The sequence below is a fragment of the Trachemys scripta genome, chromosome 13 (assembly GCF_013100865.1).
Source record: "Trachemys scripta elegans isolate TJP31775 chromosome 13, CAS_Tse_1.0, whole genome shotgun sequence".
NCBI classification, from domain to species: Eukaryota; Metazoa; Chordata; order Testudines; family Emydidae; genus Trachemys; species Trachemys scripta.
In genome coordinates this window covers 19555580-19580043 of record NC_048310.1, presented here as the reverse complement: position 1 = coordinate 19580043, position 24464 = coordinate 19555580, and the positions used below count along the sequence as shown (strand labels likewise).

General features: G+C 43.8%; 1 protein-coding gene across 4 annotated transcripts in view; it reads right to left on the bottom strand.

Moving 5' to 3' along the window:
- Window positions 1–11831, bottom strand: part of WTIP (WT1 interacting protein) — a 118195-nt gene extending 106364 nt beyond the window's left edge. The window contains exon 1 of one of the 4 annotated variants that reach the window (XR_004647952.1): window positions 9815–11831. Coding sequence is in view for 1 of the 4 variants with exons in the window: in XM_034788111.1 (XP_034644002.1) it covers window positions 9815–11279 (1465 nt within the window). In the remaining 3 variants the exon portion in view is untranslated. The remainder of the gene's footprint in view (window positions 1–9814) is intronic. The other 3 variants (XR_004647951.1, XM_034788111.1, XM_034788113.1) reach the window with 3 other exon arrangements.
- Between the last annotated feature and the right edge of the window lie 12633 nt (window positions 11832–24464).

Below are 24464 nucleotides of genomic sequence, written 5' to 3'. Positions count from 1 at the left end.
CGGAATTACCAACATCGGAGGCTTAACACACCCCAAAACAAAGCAATCTTCAGTCTGTATAAGCTCATTTCTCTCTAAAGGTATTAACTGTCAATGACAAGCAGAAAAGACTTCTCTCTCTCTCTATATATATATATACACACATACACACACACATTTCAAGTATAAATGAAAATCTTTAATTCAGAGCTATAGGACTGAATGGCTCATTCCCCCACCCCTTTGACACATGGCCTGCATCATCATGTGGCTTAGAAAATCAGCTATGGTGTGTTCACACAGACATGTGTGCTGGTAGAATTTCCAAACCATATGGTGATAGTAGAGGGTGTCTGTAAATTCGAAGAATTAAACTGAGGCTTACTACAGTGTGGTAGCTCACATGCTTATACAATGCTAGTCACAGTCAAATGAATCCAAATCCCAGGATCAGAAGCCCTAAGTCAATGTGTGACTATGGCTTAGAAGTGGCCAGTACCCTCTGTATCCACATTATACCCATTCAAAATATAAATCACTCAATCAATGAGTTACAGAACTGTGGTCATCCATTCACTTATCCACACCCTCAGACACAGGCCCAAATTAAAGTGAGCCCCCTCCCACAATCCAGGAGTCTCACCTAGGTGCAAAGTCAAATCTCCTCTAACCCCCAGTGGCTATGAAGGGGGGCGGTAATAGGATTGCTACCAGGGGGCTCCATGAGCCCTACTTTGGGTTCCATCTTCTGTTATCTCTAGGTAGAAAGTGTCTGATAAATGTGAGTGTCCTTCTGGCTTCTGGAAGAGAGAAGCAGCATTCACTCTCTCATGGCTTTTGCGGTGGTGGTGGGTCTCTGATAATCAACCACTGCTGCAGCTTCCCCCCATCCACCATCTGCTTTTTTGGGACCCTCTCCTGTGAGCAGATCCAGTGTCTGACTCTACTGTTGAGAGCTTTCCAAGCTGTGGCAATGTGAAATTGTCATGATTCTGGTCAGTTTCACGGGTACCTAGAGGATTTCCAATAGCAGCAGTGAGACACCCTCAGTCTGCTGTAATTTAGCAAAGCTGAGAGCAACCCAGAGGCACTGGAGCTACCACAGGCTTAAAGCATGGCATAGCTCTACACTTTATTTATGTTTGGAAGGTTATTGTTGTAACCATAATGTCTAGACACTCTTTTAAAGGAATGCTTAGATTATGTAGACATTGATGGCACTCACCCGGTAGCTTCCTAGTCAAAGGAGAGTGAATTTTTCATGCCCTGGATAAAAAAAGATTAATTAAAGAATAATCCCCAGAACAGGTTTTGCTTAAAAAGACAACTAAACTGTATCAATTATTATCTTTCTGTGTTGGTGGGAATAGGAGAGACCTAATATTTTATGAATAAAGCTTCCTAAGAAATTAGAATCTGTAAAGTAATATTTTAGCAGAAGTGTTCAGGGCACTAATAGCAGCCTTTTGCCCAGTTCCTTTAAATTTCATTCAGATTTACAAATTGAGCTGGTAAGTGACAAAACATCTGGGACAGGAATACCACTATTAGTCTCAAACTAGCTTCCACTTGTGCACGCATGCTTTCTTCACAATAATACCTGTGCGTGCAGGTGCCTGTGAAAAGGAAGAATGACTGCACAAAACTGTTCACAAACAAGTAAAGTCTGAGGCCCCCAAATCAGTCCCTTGATGTCATTTAAATGTCTCAGTACAAATACAAATACTAAATTAACATTTAAAATGTGTCAGAAGATACACAGTAACAAATATCTTAGTGGTCTTAGTACGTTTTTTGAGCTTCATACATTCTCCATGGCTCTGTTCAACACTGTATCACATAAATTCCAAAATTACACTACACACTGACTGAGAGACCCTATTTAAGCCATCATTTGAGGGAGACTGTGATTTCAAGGAAATGGACTCTCTGCCGGAACTCGTACCTGCACATGTACATGTTACGTGCCACATATACCATGATTATATACAAGCTGTCTTAGTTACATGGATTTCTATTACAAGAACGATAAAAACAAACAAGTGTCTTAGGGATTGTGTGCCTGGCAATATTACATTGATGTAACTTGTTTGCCGTAATTGCATTGAATTAAATATGTGACCTGAGAGGCACCCATATGACTTCATTATGCTGGCTTACGGTGCTTTCCTTGTTAATCATTGTGTCCACACAGATCTGCATATGTTCAAATTAGCCACACAACATTCTGGGTAGATATCCAATGGTGCAATGTTCCATCACTCAGCCCTATGCTCTGGGATTTTTCTCATGATGTCTACCAGAGCCTGCAAGAATTGTGGGACTTGCGGTTCAAACTAACAAACTCCTGAGATTCCTAATAATTCCATAATTCATCCAAATGTTGCCACTGCCACTTTCCAGCTGCTGTCAGACAGTACAGATGACACACGGCTGAGTGTTGCACTCATGAAAGTCATTGAAACAAACACGCATTCTGTTGGCAGTCACACGGCCGAATGGGTGTGCTCAGCGGCTTCAGACAGCTTCAGATGCAATACAGCTAGAGGTAGAGGAGAAGCAGGAGGGTGAAATCGAGCAGTTACTTCTGCAGAGCATTTATCTGGAGCAGCTTCACTGAGTGGAGCCATGTTCCTGGACTTGGTCAGCTGGAAGAGACTGGTGGGATGGGAGAGTGATGCAGAACTGGGATGATCAGCAGCGGCAGGAGAACTTCACAATGCAGAAGGCTACTTTCCTAGATATCTGTGCACCGCTCACCCAAGAGCTAGAGAGGCAGAACACCAATGTGAGAGTTCTCCTCAGCATGTTGCTAGCACCATCTGGCAGCCTCTCACCCCCAAAGTGCTACTGGTCAGCAGATGATCAAGTTGGTATTGGTAGATCAAGTGTTAGGGTTGCTGTCATGAAGATTTGCAATGCCCTGTGGAAGGCACAGGGCATTTGCACGGATGAAGTTTGCAAACTGTATAGGGGCTACCGATGGGACACATGCCTATTCTTTACCCCAACACCAGGCCAAACACAACAGGAAGGGGTATTTCTCCATGGTGCTGCAAGGCCTGATTGATCATTGTGGAAGGTTCACCAGTATTAATGTGAGTTCTGGAAAGGTCCATGATGCCAGTTTCTTTAGAGAATCAGGCCCATTTGCTGGAATGGGATAGGGAATTTTTGCTTCCCTGACCACTATGGACATTAATGGAGTTATGATTTTTCCCATCACTTTGGGAGACCCAGCTTATCCCTGCTTCCCTGGCTGATGAAGCCTTTTACTGGACACTTGACAAAAGAAAGGAACAGTTTAACTGAGCAGTTGCTGAATGACAGTGGAGCACGAGCTTGAAAGACTGCAAGGCTGGATGACATGACATGACACTTCTCATTATGTGCCTTGTGGGATAAGGGCTTGCTATCTCTTGCACCTCATCTGTGAGATCCAAAAGTGGGAATCTGGGCGGGAGCAGGACGTGGAACGGCTTTCTGATCCTTACAGACAGCCTGAGAAGGTGCCTCTGACAAATGCCTCAAGTGGCCAGGGAAACAGGGTCAGGGACGCATTATGCTCTTACTTTGAGGCTAGAGAGTAGTTGTGAATAATGAACATGCTGTAACCAAAGAAATGACTGAACTGTGCTCGTGTGTCGATTTTATTAGGAATTGATACTATGGGGGGGATGTACTATGAAAGATGGGGGGAGCTGTTTATAATGAAATTTTTCAGCTGAGTGGTACTAAAAAAAAAAAGTTAGAGTTTTCCAATAGCACAAATAATAAATAATGCTGCTTGAATTAAAAGAAAAGAAAAAGAAAGACAACTGTAGTACAGACTTCAAACCAGGAGAACTGTGGCATGCCCAAAATGTAGAAGACTCAAAGTCCTGCAGGTGAGGTGCAGTCAACTTTTCTTCTCCATGGGGTTGGATTGCTGGGGGAAGGGCCTGAAATATGGCTGATTGACAGGGAGGTTGCAGTATATGATGTGTCCTCCATAGTGTGCAAGCCATTGCCAAGATGGGTGCTGTGCTTGACCTTTGTAACAAAAGGTGCTCCCACACTGCGATTTGCCTCTGAATCGTGTCCCTGTCAAGACCCACATCCTCCATTCCAACTGCTCCTGGAAATCATCCCTCCCCGGCCCCATGTCAGGATGCAGTTACTAGTACCTTGAATATTTCCTCTCTTGTCTTTTTTTCCTTCATTCCAAGGTTTGTCAGCTTCTCAGCAGGGCCGTGGAAATCAGGGAAACCAGAAAAAGCACAAGGACTTATTGTCCCAATCCTAGTCTCCATGCCAACGATCATCAAATGTTGCTTTCCCCACAATTTTGGAATGCCATTCCCCACTCTGCGGGGGGAGGGGGGGAGAGAGAGAATTCACTTCAAGGTGGTTAGACATTTTCCAGATTATTTCCCCTTCGTAAGGGACCTCTGTAAAAATACGCTGGGTGGCTGTGGTGGGTTTAGGTGGGCGGAAGGCAGCAGAGGGCAGGTTAGTAATTGCATATGCACCCCTGCAGGCCAACCGTAAGCTGGAGATGTTCCCTGAGGCAAATCCTCAGGAGACATAGAAGGGTCTTGTTCAAAAAAAGACAATGGGCAAACCAGGAAGATATGCAGTGTGGCTATTAGGTGTCCCTCCATCTGGAGCAGGCATGGAAGGGAAACGGTAGCTACCGGTCAGTCCCGGGGGAGTTGCACTGCCTTGCAACATATGTGCCAAAATACAAGCTGTGCCTTAAGTTCTCTTTTATGACACTGGCAGATCACCATAAAGTGCACTACAAAATAAACAGAACTCTGCAGTCATTGCTCTGAATCCAAGAGTGTCAAATACCCACGAATGCTGTGTAGTGCCTATGCATTTTGAAACATCTGTGAAGCCTGATTTGGGTTCAAGTTCAAGCTGAGGATATTGATAGAACTGGGAGCCAAATTACTACTTCTGTTGCTCTTTTCTCTGTCCGGGCCTGCAGTTACGATAAGCATCCCTGCCATGCAATGCCTTTGATTGTTTTAACCCCCATGCTACTGTCTTGGGTGGGGAAGGAAAGGGGGTGGCAAAGAACAGGGGGAAGGGAAGGAGAGCAAGCAGGAAGCCATTTGAGAAGGGTGCATGGAGGCAAACCTGGCTGATGGGTGTAGAATTTGGTATGGCCAGGAATTAAAAGTATAGTGTTACTTCTTCAGTGAAGGTGTCATGTTGAGTACAGTGCGGGAGTGAATGGGGTTAAACGCCCCTTAGGTGGGGAGAAGCTTCTAGCCCCACCTAACATGGCAGCAGACAGCCAGTTACCAGAAAAAAAGTAGTTTAAATCCCCCTATGCTGTCGTCTTGTAATACAGCACATAACACATCCCGAGCAGCTCCCCCAGGATGCGTTTTCAGGCTGGTTGATAGCAGGGGTCCCCTGCACAGCAGTTTGTCTAACTGTCCCTGCATGGGATCCCCAATTCTGATAGGTCATGCAATTCTTGGCCATCCAGAAAAACCTGCTCCTTGTCAGACCCTATGGTCTATGCGGGCTCCAGGATGCTTGCCATGCTTTCTGCGGTGCCTTCTGGAAAACTGTCCACCCCACAATTCTTGAGCACAGCGGTGGCATCGCTTGCAAAAACATGGTCCAGGTCCTCATAGTCTGGGCAGGGAGTGGAGCATTACCAGAGTGGCAGTGCTTGTCCCGTGTCTTCAGGTTCTTCTCTTGGAGTGCCTTTGCTTGGACTGGGCACTGGGCCCAGCTCTGGGCATGCCCTTTTCCTCATTTGCTCTGACACGGTCTCGTACATGCCTGCATTCTGGAGACAGAGGAGACTGGACACGCAGCTCTCCAAAGAAGGCAATCTCTGCAGGCATCCGTGTGGAGGCTTCAGGGCACAGCTGCTATAGTGGGGATGTGACTCTGGAAGGGTGAACTCACCATTACCTGGTATTGAGAAGAGGCGCACCTGACTAAATGCCAGCATGTAAATGGAGAAGTGACAAGATGACCCTGGAGTAGTGGTGTCCATACACGTACACAGAGCAGTCCAGGGGAGAAGCAATGCAGCGTGAGATAGCAGTGGGATGACTGCCAGCAGCAGAGTCATGCAATCATCTGAACCTTAAAGCAAACTCACTGCAAAGTGGAGTTACTCCTGTCCCAAGGAGGATTACTTAAGCGGTGTCTACACTGTCACTTTCAGAGCTAAAACTTTAGTCATTCAGGGGTGTGAAAAAACACCCCCAAGTGACAAAAGTTTTAGCGCTAAAAAGCGCCAGTATAGACACCCTCATTCCGGGTGGGTTCGTTTTTAAATCTCCGGGAGAGCTCTTCCCCAGCGATAAAGCGTGTCTACACTACCCACATCACAGCGCTACCACGGCCACGCTTTAACATGGGCAGTGTAGACATACCCTTACTGCAGCAGCCAAAGATGCCAAATAATTCACTTTAAAAAAGATTGTGTATGGACACAAGGCACCGTCAGGCGTATAAACTAAAGTTACCTCAATGTAACATCCCCATGTAGACAAGCCTTCATTTTGAATAGAGGTTATGAGGACTGATGTTGAGAGAGACTAAAATTAGCAATGTCACAACATGTAAACGTACTTACTAGATATTTAGGCTGATCGAGTTAAGGAGCATTAAACCATTTGCTCTGTTTGTTAGACTATTAGGGTTAACACTTTCATTTTCTACTGGTAAAATTATAGCGTGCCTAAATATTGCAGGTGTTTGAAGGTCTTCCGGTCTAATCTGATACTTCCTAGAGGAGTGCTCCTTTTACGTACTGATCTGGGTACAGAGGCTATGGTGACTAGGTAGCCAGGCCTTTAAGTTCATTTGTATGGGTGTACGCCAGATGCTTAGTAGTGTGTGAATGCAGTAATGCATTTCTGTTGCCTTTGATTTACTATCCGTGAGTGTTAGGAGAAGCTTCTAAAGACCACTTAAGCGGTATCCAAGTGACTAGCCATTATATCTATCAGAAGACGACAGCTTCCTGCCCCATCACTCTGAGCCTCTTGCAGCTCCTAGTACTGCTCTGATTATATTTCTTTTCACCCTTTCAATCTTTAGTCACACAGGGCGCAACCCTGAAGTGCTCACTCAGGCAAAACTCACCCTTCACTTCATTTTGACTCAGGAAGAACTGCAGGATCAAGCCCACAAAGTCCTATTAAAAACAGTACTAATTTAATTAAAATAATAGGTGCTACAGAACACTGATAATCTGTGCTATGCTGTTTTAAACCCTATCTGGTGTGGGTCCTGGCTACCAGAGAGACTTCTGTGTGCCACTGCACTAGTTAAGGTCTGCTGGCAGGTTTGCAAACTCTCCTAGATACGAATTTCTGAGCAATGGGGGCAGGACATTCTTAACAGAGGGTCCTAGACTCTGAAATGTGCTTCTCCCATTGTCTGACAGAGCCTCAGTCTGTTGATCTTTAGGGCATATTGTAAAGTGTTGTTATAGAATATACATGCACCTAGCGACGGTTGCAATAGGCAAATTCTTATAAATTAAAAAGTTGTAGAATAGAGCCCACTCACACATACATCCCACCACACACCCCGTGCCAGCCTGTCTCCCGATGGACTCTTCCATCCTCTCCGAGTTACTCCCATGCCACTTCACCGCACCAGAAGAAGGCTAATGTCTTCTGCTCTGAAAGCATCTTAGTGCTCGCACTTCCACTGAAATCCATTGAGATTTGCAAGGCAAACATTACTTTGCCTAGTGTGATAATTAACTTCACAATTCAGCTTCCATGGATACTTAATGAGTCATAATAATTATTATGATAGTTTATATTGTGGTAGCCCCTTCAGACCTCCAACCAGATGGAAGGTACTGTACAACTATGTAGTGAATGACAATCTTCTCTCCTACATGTGTCTCTTAACCCACTTCCTATTGCTAACTCTCCTGTTTCACCAGCATTAAAATTCCTATTTCAATTCACAGGAGTCAGAACCACAAAGTAACATATTTATAAATAGCATAAATATCTGTGCAAGACAGGTCCTTCCTGCTGATCTGGAATGTTCTCAACTATCACAGCCAGCACCTCATTGGCACTCCAACCTCTTGCACAGATGTGGCCATGAGTGTCCCTCTTTCAGCTCCTACCTCTCCTGTGGAACACCATCACACAATCCAAAACGCTCATTAAATCCATTAAAATAATATGGATCCTGGTCCTCCAGAATGTTCACATGAGCTAAAAAGAACATACCTAATAGGTAAGGTCTGTCTCTCCTCTGCGCCCAGTCTGAGTAAAAGGGCAGGGCACTGAGGGGGGAAACCTTCCCCTCAAAGGCCACAGAGGGCCTGTCTCACTGCTGGGGGGGGCAATGACCAGCTGACTGATGCATCAGTACATCCACTTGCCTTTCCCTGCCCCATCTCCAAGTTGCAGGGCAAAGGCAGCTGGAGCTCCGGGAAAGCGCTCATGGAGCCTGTTATACACAACCAAGCAGGGCACCCTCTGCAGAACTTGGATCTCTAATCCACATGAGTGCATGCAGTCTATGAGGTCTTCCAAAATCTTCCCTCCCTACCCCACACCCCATTTGGCTGCACTGGGAGATTCCCAGCACCTGTAGAGAATGGGGTAGTATTTGCAAGCTCTCTGTAGTTGTCTTTCAAATGCAAATATCTTGGCCATTTCCTTTCATTTAAAAAAATACCAAATGGGCTTAACTTACACTGCAGACTAACTGCAAAATGCATTCATTTGTTTCACGGAGCTTTTATTGTTCAGAAAGACAGAAACAGAGAGGAAAGGAGAAGATATGCAGGCAGAGTGACTTAGCTGCAGTCTGTCAGGAAAGGATCTCATCACCCCAATCATCTCTTCTCGCTTTCTAGGTGCAAATCCAAGCTGTGTCACACTTGTGTGCGGTGAAGAGCCAAGCAAGGCCTTGCAGGCCGGAAACAATATGTGCCAGAGGCTCCTATGAGCATCTCTCATGTTGAATCGGGACAAAGATTTTATTGAAGCAAGTCCTAAAACTGGCTTCTCCAGTTTGCCCATTGTTTATAAAAACAAAAATACAGCAGCTGGGCCAAAGACTTCAAACGTATCTATTTCAAATCACATTAACTTATATTCTAAAGTTAGGGAGTCCTGAAAAGTTAGGTTTATAATGGAAAGACAATTAACCATACCATACCAAACCATACTGGCACAAACAGGTGCTCCTATAATACTTTATGCATTGTTTCCAGTCACACCAGAGAGGGGGAAAACAAGGAAAATGACAGACTGCAAAAGGGATAAACAAAAGGGGAAAGTCTCCAAAACAAACAAAGCACAGATTTTTGACAGAGGAACAGCATAAAAAGCAGCTTTTTAAACAAACAGATCTAGTGTAACTAGTGGAATGGACCAGGAGAAATGCAATCTAAAGCCAGAGGAATACAATTAAGAAAAAGTTTTTTTGAAAATTGGTCCTTTAGCTCAGGACTACAGCAGACTTTAACAATATGTTCCTGGGTAAATAATCGGGATAGAAAATGGCCATGAATGTCAGTGACTATTTTCCTACAGGTAAAACTGTTAGGAAAAATAAGGTCTTATAAGGGATCATCTTTGAATAATTTGACTCTTACAAGCTAATGCTTCTAATGTTGGATCGTTCAAGACTGGATTCCTCCCCATGCCTGTTTGGAATGTACACAGTAAGTCAACTTTAAACCAGTTCTGCTCATCGTGGGCCGCGGGATGTACACGCTAAGCTCCAGTCTGCTGTCGGACAGTGGCAATAGCAATGCAATCCCCTCTCCTTCCCCCCATAGCCTCCTGGGCCAGGCACTCCCAGAGACGAGCCAGAGGATGCTACTTACCAAAATACTCCTTCTTCATGTGCATCTCCAATTCCTTCTCCAGCTCCAGCGTCAACGCTTCCAACCTCCTCTCTGCCTGGCTGGGTCCACTCTCCCTGGTCGGGGTGACCTGATACGGAAGCTTGAATTTGGGAGCTGAAGCGGACCCTTTGGTTGGGCTGTAGGTGTAGGATGCTAACGCCCCTGAAGCCGGGTCGGGGTTGGAGGCAGCAGGATGCTGCTGCTGCTCGTGCCTGGGATAAACATCTCCATGCTCCTGCGTGGTATTTTCCTCCTGTAAACTTGGTCCCAGCATGGAAGAGCGGGGCGACGGCAGCTGGAGCTCCGGGTAAGCGCTCATGGAGCCTCTGGAACTTCGGGAGCTATGGCTGGAGATGCTAGACCTGGGGCTGATCACAGACGGGTTGCAGTTCCCCACCGCCCCTGTCCGACCCTCCTGGCTGCAAAGGCTGGTCCTGGGGCTGACCATGGGGAGCCCGGGCCCGCCAGCCCCATCCAGCTCGGGATTCCCCGACGGGCCGTAGCGGGAGTCCGAGTAGCTGGAGCGGGGGCTGATGGTGCAGGAGTACTGGCTGGCGGTGCTGGACCGGGGGCTGATGTGCCGCTGGTCGTAGCCCATGCTGATGCCGCTGGTGCGGTTGCTGCTGGGCTTGCTCCCGCAGTCGTAGCTGTTCAGGCTGGCCCGGGGGCTGGAGTGCTTGCTGGTGTCACTGGCCGTGCTGGCGTAGCTCGACCTGGGGCTCAGCGCGCTGCCTTCGTACTGCACCAGGCTGGCCCGGGGGCTGGTGTATTTCTCCTGCCCGGGCACCACCAGGCTGGCCCGGGGGCTGGAGAACTTCTCGTAGCCCGGGGCGCCGCTGCTACCCAGGCTGGACCTGGGGCTGGAGAAGCGGCTGAGCTGCTCCTGGCAGGAGGCGGCCAGGCTGGCCCTAGGGCTGGCCGCGTTGTATTTGCCCTCGGGCCCCGCGTGGGCTCGGCTGCCCGGCGGGCCGGGGTAGGAGCCGGCCGGCTTGGGCACGTAGACGCCCTCGTAGGCGCTGCCGGCGCTGTGCCGGGCGCTCTCGGAGGAATAGCGCCTGCCCTTGTCCGCGAAGCCGCCGTAGCAGGGCAGCGCCACCTCGGAGCGGGTGCAGAGCCCTTCCTCGCAGCAGCCCGGCTCCTGGCCGCCCCCCCGGCTGCTGCCGTTCAGCGAGCGGGGCTGGGGGGCGGCCGCAGCCTGGTACACTTTGCCGGAGGCGGCGGCGGGGTGGGCGTCCCCCGGGGGGGGCACGGTGCCATTCATTTTCTTGCCTCTCGGCTCCGCCGTCATGTGGGCTGCGATGGCCCGTTGGGCGTCTTCCAGCAGCTCCCTCCGGCTGGCGCTGCAGCCCCGGCCGCTGTACAGCCCATCCTGGCAGGTCTCGTAGAGAGACAGATCTTCCATGAACTTGCTGGCTCGGGCAATGTCCTCCTCGTACCTCTCCATGCTCCGCCGACCCCGAGCCGGGGGGGTGGGGGGAGAGAAAGAAAATAGAAGGGGGGGGGGGCACGAAAGCCGCCGGCTGGGAAGTTTGCAGCTGGGAAAGGCACTTTTCTGCCCCGGCTGCTCCCCCTGCCCCAGAGATCTGCAGCCAGGTGACCCAGCAGCTCCTTGTACCAGGTCACCTGGAAGGCATCCCTGCTCCACAGCCCGTCGCACGACCAGCTCCCTTAGCCGAACGAGGAGAGGCTAGAAGAAAAAGCCCCCCGTGTGTCAATTTCCAGCCTTAAATAAGTTGCTCAGGCCAGTCAATGGCGCGCTGCGCGGAGGAATTTGCACTCAGGGGCTGCCTGCCTTCTCCCCCTTTCCCAGCAGAGTTGCACCTAGACCAAGCGCCGGGGACAAACTCCGAGCCTGGGGGCAAGTGCAACTCCCGGCTCCCAGGGTCTTTGTGGCGCTGGAAGAGATGCACAGAGGCCAGGCGAGGGAGGGACTCCTTTGTGTGGGGCAGGAATGCGAGGAAGGAGACTGGGCGCTGCGTCCCTCTGGAATGTAGTTAATGCTGGAGCCAAACAATGATTTTAACCAAGTCAGCCAGAGAGAAAGAGAGGCTGAGGCTGGAGGAGCTGCCTGGAAGCAGCGAGGTTGCAGTGTAGTTAGCATTCCCTTCATGTGACATTGTTCCTGCTCCTCTTCTCCAGTTTCACAGCCCAGGGGAGGAAGGGGGGGGGAAGCTCAAGCCTGGAGGAGGTGGGAGCCCTGTGCTTCACACCTTGAGGGGAGTTCAAACTTTTCTTCTGAAGCTGGGGTTTGCAGGATATAAATGTAATCTCCTCCCCAGATCTAGATAAAATCGAGCTCGCCCAACAGAGCCAGGAAATTCAAAGCTGAGGCTGACATGCTTGTCCTGAATTCACACACTGCATTTGCTCCATCTCTCCCCCCACAACCAAGTGGGTGAGTTTAGGAAGTGGAGTGCCAGCGTTCCCTCTGGATTTACTGGGTTTTGTCTGTTTGTGCCACACACTGAGTTATTATTATTCCAGTTCTTAGGGATATTATTTTGTTTTCTTTTAAAGAAAGTTCTGTGCAAGATTATATAAAATGTAAGTTACTGATCTATGTACTGAAACAGAGAAGAAAAAGTAATGATTCTTTGAATAAATATGGTTTCCTTTATTTTTTATTTTAAAAAGTCTCTTCAGAGGTGGATGTATTTGCAAAGCAGAAAATCTTAATTAAATAATTAAGTATGAACTGCTCATTTAAAACAAAAAATCCCCCCAGTGGTTTTGAAGGAGCCATTCTTGTCTACTGGGGAATTCCATTAGGGAGTTTGAGTTAGAGACTTTATATATATAAACCCTTCTTTTCACTCCTTCACTACTTCCTCAGAGCTCTTCTTTCTGCCTGGAACTTTTCATCCTTGGTTTCAGCTCCAATATGAGTAGTTCTGGGGCAGTTTAAGACAAACTCATTCAATCATTTTTGAGTTAGCTAAACATAAAAACTCGATCATTCCCATTTTTTAAATGATACACTCTTTTGCTTGCAATTTGTATATATTTTTGTTAAAATAAATGGATCTGAATTGTTTGCAACTACTGCTTCAGAGCCACTGCTTTCAATCAGCAAACCTGCATTTAATAGGGTGTTCACATGGATTGCTTGTTTGGTGATGTGGATGTCATTCTAAACAAAAGAAGCAGTCCTGTAATTTTTATTCATAGCAGGAGGCCCACTGAATTACAATATTTTAGGTCTTGTCTACAACCCAGTGTTTTAGGTAGGTCTCCCCTGATTGCCCCAGCACCAGTGCAGTTGCTCATGTGTTAGCAATGGGGGATGGGCCATGTAGTGGCATTTTTGCCACTGTGTGTTAGAGCAGTGCTGGTAGAGCTCTCAATAAGGCCTAAAATCATTTGATTTTGATGGGGCTCCTCAGGTGCTAAGAACTAGAGGATCAGTCCTAAGATTACATGTCAATTCTGCAATTGGATCATTGCAGACTGACAACCTACAGCTGTGTGGAGCTGCACAGGGGTTTGCCCAGGGGAATCCAATTGCAGGATCAGGGCCTTAGGATGAAAGCAAATATGGTAACTTATTCTCAGATATTTATTGAGACTGTACATTTTTAAAAAAATGATACATATGATGTATATATTGTGGCCCAAAACAATTTCTGAATCAACATGAGTTTAAAAAAAATATATTTCTTAGGGTTGTATCCTAGGCAGAAGACGTTTCTACCCAATTTTATTTTATGTGATGGTCCAGTAAAAAGCATAGCACTACTTGCCATTTAAATTTGTGCCACTTAAAAAATGGTGGATAATAAAGTCTAAAAGCAAGTTAGAAATTGTTACTGGCCTGAAACCTTGGATACAAAGCTGGAGCCTAGAGTACATTTTGGCAACTAAGTTATAAGCCCCTGAAAATAGCTTGTGTTTATCATGGAAGTGCTGACGTAGCCCTAACAATAGCTACGTGAATGTTGCCACTATAATACTAGATGTTTAGTTGCCTGCAATCAGTGGAAAATGTTGCAATGTACAGTGCCAGGAACATTTTATCTTGTTATCATACCTAATTAAACATTAAAAGCAACTGTGTACTTGAAAAAGTCCCTAGCCAGGTAGGGTGATTGGCAATTTGTGTGTGTGTAAGGGAAATAGAAACAAAATGTGTGTGTGTGTGTGTGTGTGTGTGTGTGTGTGTGTGTGTGTGAGAGAGAGAGAGAGAGAGTGAGAGAGAGAGAGAGATTGGCAACTTGTGTGGGTGTGTAGGGGAAACAGAAAAACTCGGCTAGGGAACCCTATTCCTGCCCCACCCCCCATTTGATGTCACTGCCAATGTAATGTTTAGTTCCAAGGATAAATATGTGCAAATACTGTAAGTCTTGTCAGTAAAATACACTTTTCTAATACCTTTTTATGTACCCAATTTCTTTATCGTGCTTTTTGTTGAGCTCCTTAGTATGCTGTTGCCATGTGCATGTGCTATTGATTGCTTTCCCCCTTCATTAAGGTGTATTGTATCTTTAGTCTGCAGTTGTCTGCTCCTTGTAAATGCTCCCTGCAATGTTTTGTGCATCTGTGATGGCTTACTATCTTTGTTCCAAACATCAAATATATGGTTGCCAACCCTCCAGGATTGGCCTGGATCCTCCAGGAATTAAAGATTAATATTTCATTACAAAGTATATCATGTGATGCAGGGGGTGAAGGAAGCTCCCTAAAAGTAGGGGTGCCATTGGTGCCAGAACTGTGGCCCTGGCCCCCATGCTGCCCCTTCCCTGAGGCTCCGCCCTCTTGTCACCCCTTCTCCCTGAGCCCCCACCCTCAAATCGCCTCTTCCCCCCAAGACCCCATCCCCTGCTCCCTCCTCTCAGCCCGCTCACCCTTATTGCTGGTAAAAGTGATAGGGTCATGGCTGCCCTGATGTGATGAAACTTCCAGGAATATGTCCAACCAAAATTGGCAACACTATCAGCACCATTGGGCAGGAGTAGTATAATCTTCCCTGCAACTGTCCTGCAACTCTAACCTGGATGGAAACCCACAAAGGTTGAAAGGTGCTCCAACCCCTGGCCCATTCACACCTTGGGCTTCCTGGGGGGCTCCCAGCAAATATTCTGTGGTGTAATGTGGACAGATATCCACCAAGAACTGGTCTAAGACTACTCATCTTATGTAGACCACAGACCAGCCTTCAACAGAGAACAAGTTCAAATCATTGCTAACTTGGGCCCTGCACCCATATCATGCCCAACTGAAGTCCAGTTGTAGGACTGGGCACTTGGGTTGTATGATCCAGTGCCCTACAGGTGGAAAGTTCTATATCCTATTACCAATATGTCCTATTTATAATTATCTTGGCCTTTTTCTGAGATCTTGTTTTTCTATCGATATTTACTTATTTGCAAATATGACACCATTTTCTCCTTGGGTAACCATGGGGTGGCAAGGGCCATAAGAGAACTTGGACAGATAATCTGACTTACCGAGTGACTTAATTTTGCAATTACTTTCCCCCATGAAATAATCAACATCAATACTAATAGGATATTGTGGACAGGTTAGTGTGAAAGTTCTCTCCAATGACTTGGGGTCATGTCATATGACCCTTGCTGTGTGCTCATGCAAGGGAGTAAAGGAGAGTAAGGAACCCCCTGACTCCTTTGTATTTTCCTACCTCTGTTGTGGGCAACAGCATAGATGAGGATAGCAGCCAGATGGTCACTTCTCCATCTCCTGTGCAGGTGGTGGGATGTAGACAGGAAGCTACAAAGAGTGGTTGCAACCTTGGCTTTGCCTCCCAACATGCCAGCTAGCAGAGCTGAGAAGATGACATGAAGTGGGGTAGTGAGGTGTGGCAGGAAAAGGGCTAGTGGAGCTGATTGCTTTCATGAAGCAAGGGTGTCTCTGAGTCACAATTCAGTCCCTGCTCTGCTTCTGGGGCAGCACAGTTACATACTACATTGCTCAAGGCAAGTTTCAGAGTAGCAGCCGTGTTAGTCTGTATCCGCAAAAAGAACAGGAGTACTTGTGGCACCTTAGAGACTAACAAATTTATTAGAGCATAAGCTTTCATGGACTACAGCCCACTTCCACTCCGTATGCATCCGAAGAAGTGGGCTGTAGTCCACGAAAGCTTATGCTCTAATAAATTTGTTAGGCTCTAAGGTGCCACAAGTACTCCTGTTCTTTTTGCTCAGGGCAAGATTGCAAGATTCTAGTCTAGCCTTTGATGCACAAGGAGTTAAAGCATGTGCTTTCTTCTTTAGTATGACCTCAGCAAAAAATATTTGGGACTAACAAAGGAATCTGGGAAAAATCACCCCTTTTGGAAAGCATTTTGGATTAATTACATTTTTTACAAGCTTTCTATAGTAAAAGTAAGATTACACTCAATATGTAAATCCAAAGGCTAGGCTTGGGTCATGCCACTGCAGACCACTAAACCCCCTCGTGTATGTCAGCACAATGGTTTTCTCTCTGTCCTTTTACAATAAGAGATGCTCGAGACCAACTCTTCACAAGTAAATTGTACTGCTGTAGTACATGTAGAGGAAAATACTTATACACCCTAGAGTCACAGATGTGGCCCACATGGGTGAAATAAATATGTTTGCAGTGGTATATCACATGCCTGAATGTTGTTACATTTTCTCATCCAAGACCACGCGTTGCGATGTGCAAACACAGCGGGGCTGAGCTGAAAGTGCTGTAGCTATTATAAACGCTCTAGTAATTCTCTCCACTTTTATATTTATGAAAGAAGCCAAGCAACAGAAAGAAGCCAAGTAACAAATTATAATTTGATAGTCTTGGCATTTTTTTCTTGATCCTAATTTGGGCACATTTGCCGAGATTGAACAGCCAATAGAACCAGCTGTAAAATGTGTGTGTAGCTATAAGGCTCATTTCTGCACAAAGGAAATTCTTCTGCAATAGCTTTCATAGAGCGACCTAGCAGAATTCAAGTTAGATCAATAGAGGGCTGAATTTAGCTGCTTTATTTGGTATGTTAATCTTTACGTTTGATTTTTAAGCAATACCAGTAAAACAGATATCAAGGAAAGCCACCTGCTTCTGCTAAATAAGCTTCTTTGTCTAAGACTTAAAGGGAGGAAAAAAAGCCAGGTGGAGTTATTGATCTGTGAATATCAGCTGGCTGGGCCTGGCAGTCACTGGACTCCTATTTCTGTTAATTGCCAGTGTGCCTTCGAGGAAACCCTGGCCAAGCAAGATCGCAGAAATAAATTACTCTCTGTGTGTGGTGTTTTGTGTCTCTCGGCAGCAAATATCTCACTCACAGCAAAGTGAGACTCTGTAAAGATAATTCATGGGTGAAATCCTGGCTCCATTGAAGTCAATGGCAAAACTTCCATTGGTTTCAGTTGGTCAGGATTTCATACCATATGTTTTTACCATGATGATGATGCAAGGTTATTTGTTTTTATTTTGACCTCCCCAGTTCAAGGCAACAAAGAGTCCTGTGGGACCTTATAGACTAACAGATGTATTGGAACATAAGCTTTCATGGGTGAATACCCACTTCGTCAGACGCCTGACGAAGTGGGTATTCACCCACGAAAGCTTATGCTCCAATACATCTGTTAGTCTTTAAGGTGCCACAGGACTCTCTGTTGCTTTGTACACCTCTAGACTAACACGGCTACCCCTCTGATACTCGTCCCCAGTTCAAGAATCTGGAAATGGTGAGAACTTTTCTGAGATTCACTTTACCAGATTTGATGCTACCCAATATTTAATTTTTGGCTACATCTTCTCCCTGCTCCTCTGTCTCCCAATACTGAGTAAAATAATTAAATTATATTGTTGGGTACACCATTGTAGGTTAAATAATATATAACTTTACTACTACATTTTTCCTTTTGAAAAAGCAGCTCAAATTTTTGGTAGGGAGAGGAAAGCTAATGATTATTCCTCCCCCTTTTCTGTCTTGGGCCAAGATTTTTCAAAATTAGTGGTGATCGTTTAGAAGAAAATTGGTTTGTTTGTTTCGGGGTAAAAGTTAAAAATAAATAAATACACAAACAAGCCTTTTCAGGTCTGAAGTTTGGGACATATCCATGCATCATTGCTTAGATGAGTATGAATTGCTTGCAAAAAGTTATTTAAAGTAAATCTATTTCTTCAGGATAATTTAAAACAGAGCAGCTGTAATACCCTCAATTCTCCCAGTCGAGCCACTTGACTTTTAGTGGTATTATAGATATCTATTTTTACACCGCTTTGGGTAGATCTGAGAATATAAGTATCACAAATGCCACATTTCTTTCCTTTTGAGGTTGAAAGGCTCTGTGAATCTTGTGCTAATATGTTTATAAAAATACTGGAACTCAAATTATTATGGCTATTAAGTTCTGCTTATTACTGAACATGTTCTAGAGCACCATCTTCTGGTAGACAGGCCACATTGCACTCGATCAACTACATTTAACTGCTAGACAAAACTATTTAAAATATTTTTGACTAACACTACTCTGCAAGCTTGCAGATCATTTTTCATTCTAAAGCTGCATTCAACAATGTTTAAAGTGTTTTACATTCTTCTTATTCTTTTAATATTTCAGTGCAGATGCAGCTAAGCACCAAGCTATATAACTCAGGACAACACCTCGAAAATACCAATGACTGGTGCCCTTAAGCTTAAACCAGCAGACAAAGTATCCCCAAGGATTTCACTAGTCTATTTCACTATTTACATATAAAACAAACATTAGCAAGTGTTTCTCATTTAAGAACATAAGAACGGCCATACTGAGTCAGACCAAAGGTCCATCTAGCCCAGTATCCTGTCTACCGACAGTGACCAATGCCAGGAGTCCCAGGTGGAGTGAACCTAACAGGTAATGATCAAGTGATCTCTCTCCTGCCATCCATCTCCACCCTCTGTCATATAGTTTTGCATCCCACAATCCCCAGGGAGTTTAAATAGTAAAATTACTTACTAAAACAATTTGTTTCCTAAGATTTTGGATGGCTGCAACACCAGGTCTGTGTTATTCATAATTATTTACAAACATAGGACATATTTTCAAACATAATCAGCTGGCTTCAGACCAGACACTTCATTTGCACATACACAAACCTCACATTTACTAATTCAAATCAGTTAATTATGCACCTGACAAATTAATTTAAATGTGGAGCTAAATCAGAGACCTTGTCTGAAGGCCACTCACTGCAGAGAGCTGGGGAAAAAAGGACATCTACATCTATAGGACTACAGTTTATCTTTTAATGATAAAAAGAAAGTCATGAAAGGAATACTCCAAAACTTTATCCAGTTAGGAAATCCTAATGCTCTTACAGTATCTGAGCCAAACAGTCATTACATAGGTGTCAATCCACTGTGATTTTCCTCTTTTTTTAAAATGTCAGTTTACAGTTGGTGCAAGATACACCGTTGACTGAAGTCTTTACTTTATACCCACCCAACAAATATAGCAGGCCAGTAGCAATGTTAGCTTGCTGATATTGCCCAAGCAATGTGCTTCTCCCATGACCTGAGGGATCTTTTCTAGAAGTGAAAGGGGACTCCAGTCTTTGCTGAGATTCCTACTTTCAATCATGATGATGGTATTTTCTTCTAAACAATTATAACTCTACCAATTAAATCTTTATGTTCAATGCAAGTAATAATGCATTAAGTAAAAACATTTCTCAATCTCTCTAATACATTAATGAAAAATAATACACAGGTAATAATGACAAATAATATAACAACTTACATTCACATAGCATTGTTTGTTCCATAATACATGCACTGGGATCCCTTCATCCAGTACTGAAATGTAGTCACCTAGGGGGAGAAACAGTAACACAGCAAAATTACAAAACTATGATATATAGTACAGGAAGGGAGGAACAATGTTACCAATAGGAACATCAATGGACCTTAGGAAGGAAGAAGATACTTACCATGGCTTGGAATTTGCTCAGGGCGTTGGAGCCCCTAACTTATGAAATGTTTAGTGGGAACTTCCCTGACTACAGTTGGTCAAGGAACTTGTTTTATAGCTAATTACAAAGATCGCTCCATCAGCAGCACAGCGCTCCCAGCATGATGTTGAGCCATGGCTCATTGATTAAGAGAATGTCTTGACTGGAGCTGGACGTGTAATTACCCCTAATAGGTTTGATCAAGCTACAGTGCTAAAAAATAGAAGTGTAGCAGCAGCAGTGCAAACAGCAGGATGGGCTAGCTGCCAGGAGTAGGATACCATCTGAAACCTTAGGTAAGTACTTGTGGGGGACTAGCCTCTCCTGCCATTTGCATTGCTGCAGCAACACTTTATTTTTAGTGCACTAGCTCAGAGCTAGTACAGGTACAGTATGTCTATTGGAGCTGGAAATTACAGCTCCAAGGTAGATGTACCCTAAGAAAGAAGAGAGTCACCTACTCTATCACTATTGCTTTCTGAAGATATCATTTCCCCTATGCTCTCCTCAGTCATGACCACCAGCCTTCTTCAAGGTCCTCTCTTACTTTTGTTGCCCAGTCTTCTACCAGTCTAACCAGCCTCTCTTCCTTCAATTCTTTCCTTAAAACACCTTTCTCCCAGAAGGCTGAGCTATCTTATACATCCATCCTTCCTCAAAGAAGGGTCACTACAACAAAGTCAGGCACTAAACTGCCCATTTCACCACTCTACCACTTTCACTAAATGGCTAGATACATGCCATTCCCTCTACCGTATGCCAATCTGCTTAGATTGTAGGTTCTTTGGACAAGGACCACATCTTCTCAGCTGTCCATACAGACCCTAATACATTGCTGATGTTATACGAATGATAACAGTGTTACTGACTCTTGCAGTATTTCTTGTTTTTCTTAAAGCACCAGGTCCTGAAATCAAAGGATTACATAAAGAATTGCAGTGCCATTAAAAAAACAAAGTACCCATCTCTCAAAGTTGTAGAGCAAAGCTTGAAAATGTAAAACAGTGTGTACCCAAAAGGTTCAACTCACCCCCCTCCCCTGCAACCCCCCCCCCCCGAAAAAGCAAAGAAAAAGAACCCAGAGTTTAAAATTAAAAACAAAACATGTTTTTAAGTCAATCTTATGATTGTGTGGCCTGACTCATATTTGAATGCTTGAGATAGGCAATACTGACAGTGTCATTATACTGCTGACAGAGCCTAAATCTGCTTAGCCTACAGGATCCAAGAAGTGGTTGGCAATAGGCCTTACTGTAAGGATTACAATTTGAAATTGTAAATTAGATGCTACTTGGCTGCTGTGAAAGTCAATAGGCATTAACCAGGAGTTCATTTATGTCTTTGAATGGCTCATAATTGTCACAGAACAAAATTAAGGTATCAGATGGAACTACTACAAGCAATAAATTAGTAACAGCAGTTTCAAATTTGATTTTTCAGGAACCAGGCCAGTGAATTGTTGTCAGTTGCCCAACTTAGGCTTTCTCCTGGCTGAAGGGGACAGGAAAAAAGTCTCATTTTGACAGTTCAGTGGAGGGGTTGGTTAGTCTGCCACAAAATATTTTGAGATGTTGCTTGAGTGCAGGGTTGGGAAGGGAAAGAGAGTCCACAAGAATCTCTTCCCACAAAACAGACCACAGAACAAAGAAGCGTGAGCTTCCATTTTAATTTCATGCTAGTTTCCATTACCCAGTTTAGTAAGGATGTTTGAGGTGGAAGCAAATGCATATGTTCATATTTAATTATGGTAAATACTTCTCTGTACTTGTACACTGCTTTTAATTCCAGCACCCCAAATAGACAATTAGGCTTCTGAACATGCCCATAAAGTAACAAGCATTAAGTACTAACCCTCTTTTACAGGCTCTTTGTGGCTACTTTCCAAGGTAACTACATTAGGTAAAATGGCATCAATGTAATAAATAACCATAGCAAGTTGCACCAACACAAGAACTGCTTTACATCAGTACAATTAGCAGTTTGCACTGCTGTAACCACACTGAAGCAATTATACTGCTGCAAAAGTCTCTAATGGAGACAAGGCCTCACTTAGCATCATACAGTAACTCAAGTGAGAAACTGTGAAAGAATTTAGATCTCTTGACTCCGCCTTTTGTGTTTTAACTATTAGGCCTAATCTTCTCTTGAGTATATTTTCTTACTTTTTAAAAATACCTGTACAAAAAAAGAGGTTAACAACTGAAATTGTCATAGCTGAAAATGGGAAATTTCAGAAATTCTTTGTTAAGTTTTCTGTTAATTTAAAAAAATCTACAGCTGTCAGCAACAAGATAAAGATATTTAGTTGTTCATCAAGTATTGCTGAACTTAATAAAGGACCCAAGAGAATAGTCAGCACTAAATGAACAGCACATCTTGAAGTCACCTATTTCTATAGAAACAGCCTGTTTAAAGGCAGTATTTTTATAACTCCCTTTAAAATATTTTTTTAAAAGAAAGAAAAGTCTCAGAACTTGTTTAGTCACCCAAGTATTGATTACCTAAACTAAAAAAGGGCTCAACTCCTAAAAACATTGGTGGTTTTTTTTTTGTTTGTTTGTTTTTGAATGAGCAGCGTTATATTTTAGGCTAGATTTCAAGTTGTAAATCAGACAGTGATGCATTGGTTACATGGAAACTTCACTCAGCAAATACAAGATTTTAACTGAATTGTTCACATATAGGTTTTCACATCTAATAATTTAGTTAAGTGAGAGTATACAATACTTCCAAGTAGTACAGAAACATCACACATTCACAGACAGGTAAAATATTTACCACATACACAAATGCCAGGCTCTTAACGCCTACGATTCAAAGTTTAGGGCCAAATACGACCACATTTTAGCTCCCTACTGCAGATTTCTGGAATCTGGTTTTATCGTGGTTTATTCAAGGGACAGAACAAGCTGGCAAAGCAGGTGGCAATGTGCAACACCAAGGGGAGTGTTCCCCATGAACTTTGGGAAACTGCTGTAATACAAAATACAGCATTTCAGTACTGTACAACAACAGACAGAACACCTAAGTGTTTGGGACCAGTGACCAATGAAGCATAGAATGAGGGTTTGGGTCTCCCTCCAGCCTTCCAATCTGTGAGACTGATGCCTTTGAACGTTCCTTGACAATGGAACAAAATGAATAGTGGTGATAAGAAGTCCCTCAAGAAAGTAAATCTAATTGTTAGAGCAGAGAATTGAGAGTCACGATCCCAATCTGCAAGAAAATCCTGTTGCAAAGTTGCTTATGTTGTTTAGAGGAAAATCTTAGCCATTTGGTTCATACCAAATTCAAATTCCAAGAGATGAAAAGCAATCCTCAACATGAGTAAACTTGGTATCAGAAAGTTAATCAAAACTGCAGCTTTCCCTGATGGATACAAATGGTAGGTATTTCTCTAAGGTCTTGAAAACCAGTCATTGCTAGCAAGCAAATATGAGACAAGGTTACAGCATCTTGGACACACGCTGTTAGCCTAGATGGCATGAGGTTCTGATTGTGGCATGACAGCAAAGCTCTACTATATGGATCACAAGCAGCAGTAATGAAGCCATAAAGTTTCTTTTAAAACACATACACAAACCTTGTAAAGAAAAAGTGCATTTGCCTTAATTTTCTGGAAGTACTGAACAGTTGAGTAAAGGAAGATTTACATCTGAACACATATTCATGACAGTCTATAGATTTTTTTTAAGAAGGGCCACAAAGACACATTATCCAAACTCTTGTACTTGAATTCCCCATGCACACAGAAAGCTAGAGAAGCAAAATATCAAGAACATTAGTCCTCTGTCAAAATTTCTTTTCTCTTTTCAAATTGATGCTATTTTGACATGATTAAAAACACTTTTGGATCATGTCTTCATTTTCAACTTGACATCAAGTCCTGTCCTGCCCTGTCAACAAAAGAAAAAGACTAAGCATCTAGACCTGAAATTTCATATTTGGATATCTGAATTGCAAAACCAGTCTTATATCAAAATTACACTATGAAAGACCACTAAATATGGAATTGGGGAATCCTGTATTTTTTGTCTTGTTGGCATCTATATTGTTTGCTTTGTTTATAGTTGAAAAAGTAGCTTATGTTGATGCCACAGCCCAGACACACTATCAGGAATCTGAACGTTAAGTAGGGTTATTTCTGTACTGCACATCATAATCAACAGATTCGGCTGAGAATTTCATTTAAAATTCTGTTGATGTGCAAGCCATAATAATAGAACTCATTTGGTCAATTTTATTGGCTCTGTAGGGCTAACGCTAGTCATACTAAAGCAAGCTGTGTTGGTTCAATACAATTGGTGGTCTTCCATTTTGAAAATAACTTTGGTAAAATAGTAGTAATCCTGATTTAAGTGCAAAATCTTCACCTCAAGTTGAAATATGTTGCAGACATATTGCAAACTTTGGGCATTACTAAAATGAACCAAAATTTAATACATTAAAAATATTGTTCCAAAACGTACACATTTACCACACAGTAATTTTTCAAATACCAAACTGAACTACAGAACTTCTTGTTAGAAAGAAATCCGTAACAGTAGTTTTAGTGTAATCTAACGAACCACATGAAGACCAGTGCCAGCCCTTTCCAAAGCCATTAAGTAGCAATATTCATTGGAGATTACAACCTGGAAAAAGGTGGTTTAAATGCTCACACTGAATAGGCCAATAATTGATTGGAAAAAAAGTTTTATTAAAAAAAATTCCC